General features: G+C 43.6%; 1 protein-coding gene across 1 annotated transcript; it reads right to left on the reverse strand.

The window, feature by feature from the left end:
- Positions 1-243: 243 nt before the first annotated feature.
- On the reverse strand, positions 244-1,180 carry LOC123430204 (protein indeterminate-domain 16). Its single transcript, XM_045114092.1, has one exon. It carries the CDS (start codon positions 974-976, stop codon positions 431-433), a length of 546 nt encoding a protein of 181 aa, XP_044970027.1. The 5' UTR covers positions 977-1,180; the 3' UTR covers positions 244-430.
- Positions 1,181-12,456: the final 11,276 nt, after the last annotated feature.

A 12,456-nucleotide genomic window follows, 5' to 3' on the forward strand; every position in this document is an offset into this window, starting at 1 on the left:
ATATTAATTTTTTGTCAGACGTACTGCTGTCACCGCACTAGCTCAACAGTACAGAGGGATCCGTCCAGCCTCTGTCTAGCAAAGAGAGAAATATACTCTTTAATTTACTACAATTAGTTTGGTTTCTGAACTGATCAGTTGTTTACTCCCTTGTTTCTTTAAGGCAGGCTGCTGCAATTAAGCATGCGCCCTCATTCCATAATATTAAAGAACTAATTAAGCATGCATGTACACCCGATGGAGTAAAGAGGAATAACCGTTTCCTTGATGCATGCATCAACCAGGTGATTATCGTCTCATACAGAACGTGACTGGCACTCACAACACAGGAGCTACGAGAGAGAGAGAGAGAGAGAGAGTTACAGCTAGCAATGGCGACCAGCAAGCATCGATCTCCGACCATGTCGGTGCAGTTGGCCGACCAACCTAGTCAAGGATGGAAGCGCTGCATGCAGGCGTGGCAGGTGATCTCGAGCGCGGCGGCGGAGGCGGCGGAGCCGAGCCGCCTGGCGGCGATCTGCTTCATCCGCTCCACCCGCTCCACCTCCTCGCGGGCGCGCTCCCAGATCATCCTCGCGCGCGCGAACTCCCTCTCGGCGAGCTCCAGCTCCCGCTTCGCCAGCTCCCGGACGCGCTCCGCGTAGGCGCGCTCCGCCGACGCCATCCGCGCCTGCTCCGCCGTCTGCTGCTTCACGGCGCGGACGTCCACCGTCACCTGCTGCTGCTGCTGCTGCAGCTGCCTCGCAGCGCTGGCGGCCACGGTCGCCGCCACCCTCCTGCTCTCGTTAGCCGGTGGAGTCGGCGGCGCCGGCCGTGGCAGCTGCAGCAGCTGCTGCTGCCTCGGCCCAATGCTCATGGACAGGTCCAGGTCCAGCTGCTGGTGGTCGCTGCCGGCGCTAACCGGCGCATCCCGGATCACTCGAGCAGCGGCTGCGGGGAGCAGCAGCTGGAGCCCCCTCTCCCCTTGCTCATCCATGGAAGATCGAGACCAAGCAGTCAGGTAGGTATATCTCTTGCTTGCTCGCGTTGCGCTCTGGCTTGTTAGCCTAGCTTAGTTAGGAGGCGTTATGCGTTACGCTGCGTATAGGATTACTATATATGGGTGTTTATACATCTTCCGATCGAGCGAGCGAGCGGGCGAAAGCAAGGAGCATCTAGCTAGCGTGCGCTTTTACCGGAACGCCCCTGGCGTCATCTGCAGCACTAGGCAGTGTGCCTTTGTACAGTCTGCGCATGGGGGGGACATATGTGTGTCCGTGCCACGAGGACGTACCCCTCCTTGGTTTCAGGCCGCAGCAGCTGCTGGTTTGTGCGGACCACAAGGAAATGCACCACATCTCTCGTCGATGCAGCCCTGTCTCTGCAAAATCTCTTGTATGTATCTCGTGGACGTAATTCAGTTTTTTCTTCTTCCGCTTTGCCCGTGCATGCGTACGGCGATACGAGTAGGAGTACAAGGTACTCTACTAGACGCCGCTCAAGGAAGAAAGGGAAGGGAAGGGATCGATGCCGCCGGCCAAATCTGCGATGGGGCATAGCATAGGGATAGGGAGCTCAGGACGTTCTTTCATGGCTGCTTTTGTTCCACATGCTGCATGCCTCGCGCTTTACGGGTTGGCAATGCCACAATAATTCTCGACGTGCATGCACATGTTTAGTTTTCATGGGGCGCGTCTCGGCCTGTGAGGCCTTTATGGTAGGCCTAACTCTGTCCGCTCTGTAAAAATCAAAAGAACAAAGGGATCCATCGAAAAAGAAGGGTGCAAAAACTATTCGCCTACAGGCAATCGGGCTTCTTCGTTGGACCTTCGCTTAATCCCCGCTTTTCCCTTTTGCAGTTCTGCTTACTGCCTTGCGTATTGGGATCCTTAATCAATGCATCGATCCTTATTGTCTTATTGACTCAATCCATCGTCACCTTTAAAAACATGAACTACCTACAAGACTCACAACTAGCTACAAGACAACATGACTTCCCGACTCCCATGTCGCCCCCATGGGCGGTCTGGGAAAAACCCTAGCCGCCGTCGGAGACACCTCCCCTCCGGTCCGTCCTTCCCTCGCCGTCACATGGCGGGACAGACGGTTGGCGTACCCTAAATGAGTATTGTGATCATGTGGACGAAACGGCGGCGCTCGAAACTAGAGATGGTGATGGTCTTCTCTGATGACGGTGGTATGTGACGTCTCCCTCTAACTCCAGACCGGGTTTGATCCAGCTTGGCAGGTGCTACACACGCCGACTCTTGCGGATGTGTCAAGTCATGTCTGTCGTCGGCAGGTGTCACGCATGGGGACTTAAGCGGAAGCATCAAGTCATACCTGCTGCCGATAGGTAATACGCGTAATCAACGTGTGATCGTCGAGATCAGGGATCGGGGAGAACCCCTTTTGTTATTCGGCGAGGAGCTAAAACACTCACAAATTCTCACAGCTTCCTATGAAATGATGATAAAAGTAGTTAGCCAGGTTTAGATTACCCATAGGTGTAATACCCTACTCTTACTTTATGTGCGTTTGTTGGATGTTCAAAAATGAATTACAAGCTCAAGTTGAGTGCTCCCAGCTAATTTGGGAAGTGTTCGGGTGGGTTCCTGGCTACCTCGAGCACACTTCTCTTCTTTCTATATCTAGTTCGTCTCTGAAAGTTTGATATGAAGTTCTTGGGATCTTCCCTCGATGACCATGGATCTCCCCTTATATAGAGTTGAGGGGTTCCACATTGGTCTCTCATGTAAAAATGATACAAAAAGATTATTGTTGGGAAACATGGTAGAAAACAAACAAAATTGCCATACGAATCAAGTTCTTAGGATTACTATGAAGATGCATACAAAGTTAGATCTAATTTATAAAATTTGAGTCGCAACGACAGAAAAACCGGTGTAAATTGTGCTTGAAGTCCCTTGAACCGTCAAACACACAATTCCCTTGAATGAAGAGCGAAACACGGTCTCACTACGGATTGCACCAATACGAGATCGACGGCCTGGCAGCGCTCCGCCGTCCTGAGCTAAGCGTCAGCAAAGAACTAGAGTAGGGAAAATTAGCCTTGCGGCAACTCTCTACTTTTGTGGAGAATTAGAGGGATAGAGGACGCCGACAGTTGCAAGAGAAACATGTGTCTCATAGGATGTGTGTATTGGAAAAATACATCCTACTATCATGGGATAGTTACCCCATATGTCCCGTATACTATTATGTGATAGTATATATACAAATTTAACATTCTAAATATGTTCATATACTATATCTAATATATTTCAAAGCAATAATACAAAAAATTAGATGTGAGTCCATAGTTTTTTGTATATTTTGAAAACATCTTCTTATTTGTACGTATAAAATAATATGCTTAAAATAGTACATACTATCAAAAATATCATACATATCACCCAAATATTTTTATATACTACATATTATATGTACATACTATTGGTTTGGACAAATACTACATAAAACATACAAAGCTCACGTGAGGGTAACTACCACCGATGATAGGAAACATTCGGAACATGGTTGTGTACTCTTGGGAGTAACGTACTCCCGCTCCACATAAAACACATAGATGAATCTTTTATACCTTTTTATTGTTTTTAATAGATCTCAATAATAATTCCTGGATACCTTAGAGTGATTTTCATGAAAAATGACATCCAAGATCACAAATTTTATTTTATTTGCAAGTAAGCTGGATTATTGTATGTAAAAGTTATATATTGTATAAACCAATGGTGTCAATGATATTTTTTTGTGAAACTTGTATTGAGGTATATTAGAATAATTAATAATTTATATTGAGAATGATAAAGAGGTATAATATGCTTGTTTAATAGGTATATTTGAATGTGGGAGTACACACTCCTAGTAGTATATAAAGATATTTGAATGTATGTGTATGTGTGTGTGTGTAGGAGGGAGGCATGCCTACTTGAACTCCTCTCTTGGGCGCCGAACAAGGAGGAGGAGGTGTTGATACGTCCCAAGCGTATCTATAATTTTTTCTTGTTCCATGATCTTTTGGATGACATTGTTATACGTTTTGCTACACTTCTATATCTTTTTACACATATTTGGACTAACCTACTAACTCAGTGCACCCAATGCCAGTTTCTGTCTGCTGATGTCTTTTTTGCACGGGCTTTTACTCAAATTTACACAGCCCCAAAAATCCTGAGAAAAATATATAAAAATCAGCGTAACAAAAGCTTCCAGACGCCCGAAGGAGAGCCCAGAAGGGGTAGTGAGGCACGCATCGTGTTGTTGCCATCAAGGGTAAAAATATGGGGTTTACATCATTGGTTTGAGTTTATCCCTGTACATCATGTCATCTTGCTTAAGGCGTTACTCTGTTCATCATGAACTCAATACACTAGATGCATGCCCGATAGCGGTCGATGTGTGGAGTAATAGTAGTAGATGCAGAAAGTATCGGTCTACTTGTCTCGGACGTGATGCCTATATGTATGATCATTGCCTTAGATATCGTCATGACTTTGCGCGGTTCTATCAATTGCTCGATAGTAATTTGTTCACCCACAGTAATATTTATATTTTGAGAGAAGCCTCATGTGAACACTATGGCCCCCGGGGATAGTGGTTGTTTTGAGGAAGGTATATGGTGGGTTTGTGCACCGGCGAAAGTTGCGCGACACTAGAGAGGCTAGCAATGGTGGAAGGTGAAAGTGCATCTATATCATGGAGTCACATTAGTCATGAAGAACTCATATACCTATTGTGAAAGTTTTTTATTAGTAATCAAAACAAAGTGGTAAACGCATACTCCTACTTGGGTTGATAGGTGTTAACCATCGCGCGATCCCGACCGCAACACAAAGGATGGCAATCAATAAATCAATCATGCTCCGACTTCCTAACATAGTGGTTCACCATACGTGCATGTTACAGGAATCACTAACTTCAACACAAGTATTTCTAGATTCACAACACCCTACTAACATAACTCTAATATTACCACATCCATGTCTCAAAACTAATTGAGAGGAATCAAACTTCTCTTTACTAATCAGTGCACAAGATCATGGAAGTTTTATTATATCCTCTTTGGGTGCCTATCATCTTTAGGACTACTTCCATAGAACAAGCCAACTACCAAGTTACTCAGAGAGAGCACTCTCAAAAAGATATAAGTGAAGATCTAGAGTTCTTATTTCTCCAAAATATAACATCGCCTTGCTCTAAAAAGATCTAAATGAAGCACTAGAGCAAAGTTATCTAGCTCAAAAGATATAAGTGAAGCACATGTGAGCTAAATTGCCTAACCCAAAAGATATAAGCGAAGCTCAATGAGTATTCTAGCAAATTCACGATGAGTGCATGTCTCTCTCAAAAGGTGTGTAGCAAGGATGATTATGACAAAAAAAGACTCCTATAATACACGACGCTCCAAGCAAAATACATATCATGTGGTGAATAAAAATATAGCTCCAAGTAATGTTACCGATGGATTGAAGACGAAAGAGGGGATGCCTTCCCGGGGCATCCCCAAGCTTAGGCTTTTTGGTGTCCTTGAATTTGGCTTGGGATGCCTTGGGCATCCCCAAACTTTAGATCTTTCCACTCTTTATCCCATTGTCCATGAGAACATCACCCAAAACTTGAAAACTTCACAACACAAAACTTAAACAGAAACTCGGGATATCATTAGCACAAGAAAACAAACTACCACCTCTTTAGGTATTGTAGAAAACTTGATTTCTATTAATATTTGTGTTATATTACTGTATTCTCACTTTTCCATGGATAGTACCCCCGATACTATCCATAGTTTCATCAAAATAAGCAATCAACACAACAAAAACAGAATCTGTCAAAAACAGACCAGTCTGTAGCAATCTGTATAGTTCGTATACTTCTGGTATCTCAAAACTTCTGACAAATTACGAAAATTTGGGAAATTGGCATATCAACCAGCAGCAAAAAGAATCAACTCAAAATCTATTTCTAAAAATAAATTATATATGAAAAATTATCAGAAAAATGCAAGGAATTTGTTTATGTCATTTGCATGCATGTTAGAAAAACATATGTCCTCTGTTTTAGACAATTCAATTAAATGCCATTTAAATAACCACATATGAAGTTTGAATAAGAACTTTGGTTCAAACCAACTTCATTGAATGTTGTTGCTAGATGCATTATCTCAATCAACATCATATTGCCATGTCATGATCATGGATCATAGTGTTGCATTCCCGTGAAGTAAATGTTGTTCTATTCTGTTTGCCGATGTTGTTTCCCCCTCGTTAGATGATGGTTCTAACGATGTGATCATTGACATTGATGAAGACTCATTGCTATCTTCAGAACTGTCAGGCAAGCAACCCCCCTTGAGCATACTGATATAAACCCACACTCTCGCTCCTGCTCTCTTTTACTGCACTAGGACAACAATGATTCAACTATTACATGTTTCAGTAGTTGAACCCATTCCTCTGCATTACCTGTTTTTTCCATAGTAAATAGTTGAAAGCACTTAGCATGAGTACCAACTGTCTGAGCCTTGTTGTTCTTACTCATCCATGCTTGCTTACTATGCCTACTATTCTTAGAGTCGTGTCAGGTGTGATCCATCTCGATGATGAATCGGAATTGTTGTGTTCATGTCCTACTATGTGAGAGTAAACTATGTGAATCCGATTTGGTAAAGGTAGCGATGAGAGGCCATGTAGGAGTACATGGTGGGTTGTCTCATTGGGACTGTCCTTAAGAACTGAGTTCTCTGTATGTTATCCAAGACAAGATACTACCACGCATTGGAATGCTTATGTTCCCCTCTCGGCTTATTAGTCGCCTAGATCTCTGTCCAGGAGTTGCAACTAGTTTCTGGTGTTTGTAAGAAAAGTGTTGGCGGCCGTGTTTAGCTGTGCCCGACGGGGTAGGCTTCAGGGCGGTAGATACACAGTGGCACGGTGTACCAAGTGGCACCCGTATGGTGGGATTGTGGAACCCTGCGCACATCGTTTGAGGCAGTCGAGGAAACTTCGGTCAGACTTCCTTGCGGGTTCTGTCTCAAATAGGCGAGAAACCTGGACTAGGGTCTTGTGTGGTTAACGGTCGTGGCTGACACCCACACCAGTGCTTCCCCTTGAAGGTTGCCGAGATGCATGACGTGCACATGGTGATAAGTGGTGAGAGCATGTGTGACGAAGTATACCCATGCAGGGTAAATTAATCTGTTCGAATAGCCGCGTCCTCGGATATGGACTGCTTGGAAACATTATGTGGTACATAGACAACTTGAAATGGATACTATAAAACATGGAAGATAATTGTGAGTGTTATGGGTGGTCTTCTCGTGGGGAGACGGGAGTGGATCCATAGTGGTGTATTAATTTGGTGAATATGTGGACTCGTGTGCGCTGCCCCACCTGAAAGAAAGTGTTCGTGGTCGTCGTACAGGTTAGCCAAGAGTCAAAGCTTGCTTGCTGCAATTAAACTCCACAACCCCTTTGTTGACAATGATGCATATGTAGATAGTTCTAATGTAATTCTTGTTGAGTACCTTTGTACTCACGGTTGCTTAATTATGTTTTTGCAGAGGAGACCTTAGTCTCATTAAAGGTTTCTACGCGATGAGTTTAACATTGACCGGAATAGCTTGGGAATCCCAGAGAGAGGTGTGGATCCTATGTTAGGGTCGTTGTAGCTTTTCACGCTCTTCCAGCCTATTTTAGTAGATGTATGTACCCAGACATGTTATGCTTCCGCTTGATGCTTGTATGACTTGAGTGTTGGGTCATGTGACCCCTTTTTTAATATCATACTATGTTGACTCTTATGAGTCTTTAATAAATGCTTGAGTTGTAGAGTTATGTTGTGATGCCATGTTGTATCTACACATATTGTGCATATTGTGTGTATGTTTGGAATGCATTGGTATGTGTGGGATTCGACACCTAGTTGTGTGCCTTTAGTAGTACTCTTGAGGGGAAATGCCTCATGTGCTTCCACTGAGCCTTTGTAGCTTCCTACAGCTCCGGACACATTGATAGACCGGCATGTATCCTTATTTGCTGCTATGTCTGGCCCCTCGGGGAAATGTCACATGGTGTAATGGAGTCCCTGTAGCTTGCTACAACTCGTCTACACACGATGTTGACTGACCCCTGCTTTGATGGGTTATGTATGCCTGTCCTCGTTCGGATGTACCACTTGGGTTTATAACTAGTCATGTCGACCCGGGTTCTTTGTCGTTCGAAAGCTAGCGACACATTCATATACGTGAGCCAAAAGACGCAAACGGTCCCGGCCAAGGTAAGGTGGCAGCCGTGGAGTTTATCGTGTGTGAGGCCGCAAAGTGATGTGATGTGTTACATGCTGGGTTCTTACGACTTAGGATCTGCGTCCCGACAACTTCGTCTAGCCCAAGCTCTGTTATTTCTCCTTTCTCTCCTCCGTTCTCTTCCCTTCCTCGAGTTCATCCTAAATTTCTTCCTAGATTTGTCAAGATTTGAGGCACCCCATCCATCCAAGTGTTCACAAAGGTTAGCAACTTTGTCCTTTCATCTCTCATTGCTAGATTATCTCGTGCAATGCTCTATACTTATAGTGATTTTGGGTTTTAGTTCGGGAGTCTATTTGATTTATATGCAATTTGAGCTCAAATTAACTTCTTAGTTTCCATATGTGTAGGTATGGTTTACTTAGGGCCTTCCCGTCCCCGTCTGAACCACCGTCAATCGCCCGCACCGTCTCATCGCCGGCACCACCATGGTGATCCTCTTGTTCTTATCCTTTTTATTCCACATAAATGTTATTTGTATTATTTAGGTAGTTTTCTTACCTGTATGATTGTTTTTTATACATAGTGCCATGGTCTTGATATCCGCCCCCGTCGGCCCTCGTCAGGTTTATGATTCAGATGTGGTATATTCTCTTCTATAACTATTTGTTGCATTTCTCGTTTATATGACAATTATACCCATCAAGTTGACATAGATATTTTTATCTAGGAGGTGTGTGAAGCGGAAATTGCAACCGACCCTCTTGTCGAGAAGTTAAATTTAGTTGAAAATAAAAATGAGTATTTGAAAGAAAAATTGAAAAGAATTGAAGAAGAGAAGATGAAATTGGAGTTGTATGTTGCCGATGTCGTCGATGATCATAAGATTAAGATGGATGCAATGCGCTTGAAGATTAGAAAGATTGGAAAATATGCCCTAAATAAAGAGGCTTGGTATCACTATGATGTTGGATAAATTGTTGCCTTAGTTGCGATCTTGATCGCATTCGTTGTTGCATTTAAATGCTTTAGCTAGAAACTCTTGTATTTTGTTTTATGAGAATAAGGGTGTATGAACTTTATGTGTGAACTTGTATTAATTTGGTCTTTTCAGTCTTGTGTAATGAAGATGAACCGACAATGGATGTACGATGACCGACGCCCTCCCTAGTTCATTGATGGCTTGCAGAGTTTTCTGCATGCGGCTGAGAAAACCAGCGGTATGGTTTTATGTCTTGTCCATGTGCTGTTTGTAAGAACAATAAAACTTAATCTAAGTCAATAGTCATTCACGTCCACCTGTTTACGTCCGGCTATAACTATTGGACCAAGCATCGAGAAAGAGGGGTTCTAATGGAAGAGAATGAAGAAGAATAGGACCATCCTTTGTTCCCCGAATACGATGGTACTACAATGGGGGAAGAAGTTGAAGTAGAGGCACCAGATGAGCCCGCTCATGATCTTGGTCGGGCCATTTCTCATGCAGTGAAAAGGAGAAGCTGACGTTGCAGCGCATGTTAGAGGACCACACGAAATTGTTGTACCCAAATTGCAAAGATGACAAGAAGAAGCTGGGTACCACACTGGAATTGCTGCAATGGAAGGCAGAGAATGGTGTATCTGACAAGGGTTTTGAAAAGTTGCTGAAAATGTTAAACAAGATTCTTCCAAAGGACTACAAATTTCCCGACAGTACGTACGAAGCAAAGAAGGCTATCTGCCCTCAAGGATTAAAGGTGCAGAAGATACATGCATGTCCTAATGACTGCATCCTCTACCGTGGTGAGGAATAACAGAATTTGAATGCATGCCCGGTATGTGGTGCATTGCGCAATAAGATTGGCCGCGATGACCCTGGTGACGATGTTGAGGGCAGCGCCTGAGGAATAGGATTCCTGTCTAGGTGATGTGGTGTGCTCCTATAATACCACGGTTGAAACATTTGTTCCAAAACAAAGAGCATGCCAAGTTGATGCGATGGCACAAAGACGAGCGTAAGAAAGACGGGAAGTTGAGAGTACCTGTTGATGGGTTGCACTGGAGGAAAATTGAGAGAGAGAGTGGCCGGACTTTGCAGATGACGCAAGAAACTATTCGTTTGGTTTAAGTGCAGATGGCATTAATCCTTTTGGGGAGTAGAGCAGCAATCATAGCACCTATCTCGTGACTCTATGTATCTATAACCTTCCTCGTTGGTTGAGCATGAAGCGGAAGTCCATTATGATGCCAGTGCTCATCCAAGGCCCCAAGAAACCTGGCAACGACGTTGATGTGTACCTAAGGCCATTAGTTGAACAACTTTTAAAGCTGTGGGATATCAAAGGTGTACGTGTGTGGGATGAGAAGAAACAACAGGAATTTGACCTACGAGTGTTGTTGTTTGTAACCATCAATGATTGGCCTCCTCTTAGTAACCTTCCAGGATAGACAAACAAGGGATACCACGCATGGACGCACTATTTAGATGATACCCAAACTATACACTTGGATAAATGTAAGAAGAATGTGTACCTAGGACATCGTCGATTTCTTCCGATCAAGTATCTCTTAAGAAAACAAGGCAAGCATTTCAAAGGTGAGGCAGATCACCGGAAGAATCCTCGCCATTGCACTAGTGATCATGTACTTCATATGGTCATGTACTAGTGATCATGTACTTCATATGTTCCAAATGACGCTGACGGACACACACTCATGTGGAAGAAGGAATCTATATTTTGGGACCTACCTTATTGGAAAGTCCTAGAGGTCCGCTCTGCAATAGACGTGATGCACGTGACGAAGAATCTTTGCGTGAACCTGCTAGGATTCTTGGGCATGTATGGGAAGACAAAAGATACACCGGAGGCACGGGAGGACCAAAAACTATGCACGAAAAAGACGACATGCATCCAAAGCAGTATGAAGGTCCTGCGAGCTACACTCTTACCAAAGAAGAGAAATACATTTTCTTTGAGTTCTTGTTCAGTATGAAGGTCCCACCTAGCTACTCGTCGAATATAAAGGGAATAATGAATATGAAAAAGAAAAAAAATTCCAGAACGTAAAGTCTCATGACTACCACGTGATTATGATGCAATTGCTTCCGGTTGCATTGAGGGGCGCATCTACCGGAAAATGTCCGATCAGCCATTGTGAAGCTATGTGCATTCCTCAATGTAATCTCTCACAAGGTAATCGATCCATAAATCCTACCAAGGTTACACACTAATTTCGTGCAATGTCTTGTCAGTTTCAAGTTGGTGTTCCCACCATCCTTCTTCAATATCATGACGCACGTCCTAGTTCACCTAGTCGAAGAGATTGCCATTTTGGACCGAAACCGCCCCTGCCGCCAAAGGTGATAGTACCTCTAGAAATCGTACAACGTATTCTGGCCAATCTTGCTAAACCACCTACGAAGAAAAGTCGATCAGACTATGAAGGCTCTATTATTAAGTCATATCAAAAAGGCATAACGAAGGAGTCTGTCCGTAGTAAAAAAAAAGCAGGAAAATCATTCCCCGGCTGGGAGAACAGTCAATGCAATCGATCCGGCCATTTAAGGTGGGTACCAAGGTCGTAATCGATCCCACTACTGCTGAAGAGATGGCTAGAGAGATCAGTGTCACTGTTGAACAACTCCTAGGCGACAAGGAAATGCCCACGATGGAAGAGGATAAACTAACATGGACATTTGCTCCCGCGCAACCTCTCGTCAGGCCTCAGGTTAGCGAGGAGCTACCAATGCAAATGTACAGATTGCATACCTGGTACATGAGGGAAGCAAAACTCGGGGCGAGGGAGCCTCATGGTGAAAGTCAAGGTAGAGCACTTATTCAATGAAAAAGATTTGTGGGTTGAAAATCCAGAATTGTGAGAGTTATTCAATCAATACACTATCGGCAAATCTCATAAGTTGCTATTGTGTGCAAGTGATATATTTCTGTAATTTAAGTCTCTAGCTCATGAGCTCGTTCATTTGCCTCTAATTATCCTCACTATATTCTTTTATGTGGTGTTATGCAGAATGAAGATGTTTGAAATGGAAAGAGATGGCGTCTTTGGCATTGGCTTCATTGACCAAATATCATTTGTGATGAGACATTAATAAAGCACAAAGACGAAAGAGAGGAGAACTTGTTATGGTTTTTGGAGATACTAAATACCCAACCAAAAATATTATTTCCTTACAACTTCAGGTGAGTGTTACTATGTTGTACTAGAAATTC

This window comes from Hordeum vulgare, chromosome 2H, assembly GCF_904849725.1.
Source record: "Hordeum vulgare subsp. vulgare chromosome 2H, MorexV3_pseudomolecules_assembly, whole genome shotgun sequence".
NCBI classification, from domain to species: Eukaryota; Viridiplantae; Streptophyta; class Magnoliopsida; order Poales; family Poaceae; genus Hordeum; species Hordeum vulgare.

Bases quoted from the DNA above. Each gene is read 5' to 3' on its own strand.
- LOC123430204 (XM_045114092.1), bottom strand. From the start codon at position 976: ATGGATGAGCAAGGGGAGAGGGGGCTCCAGCTGCTGCTCCCCGCAGCC.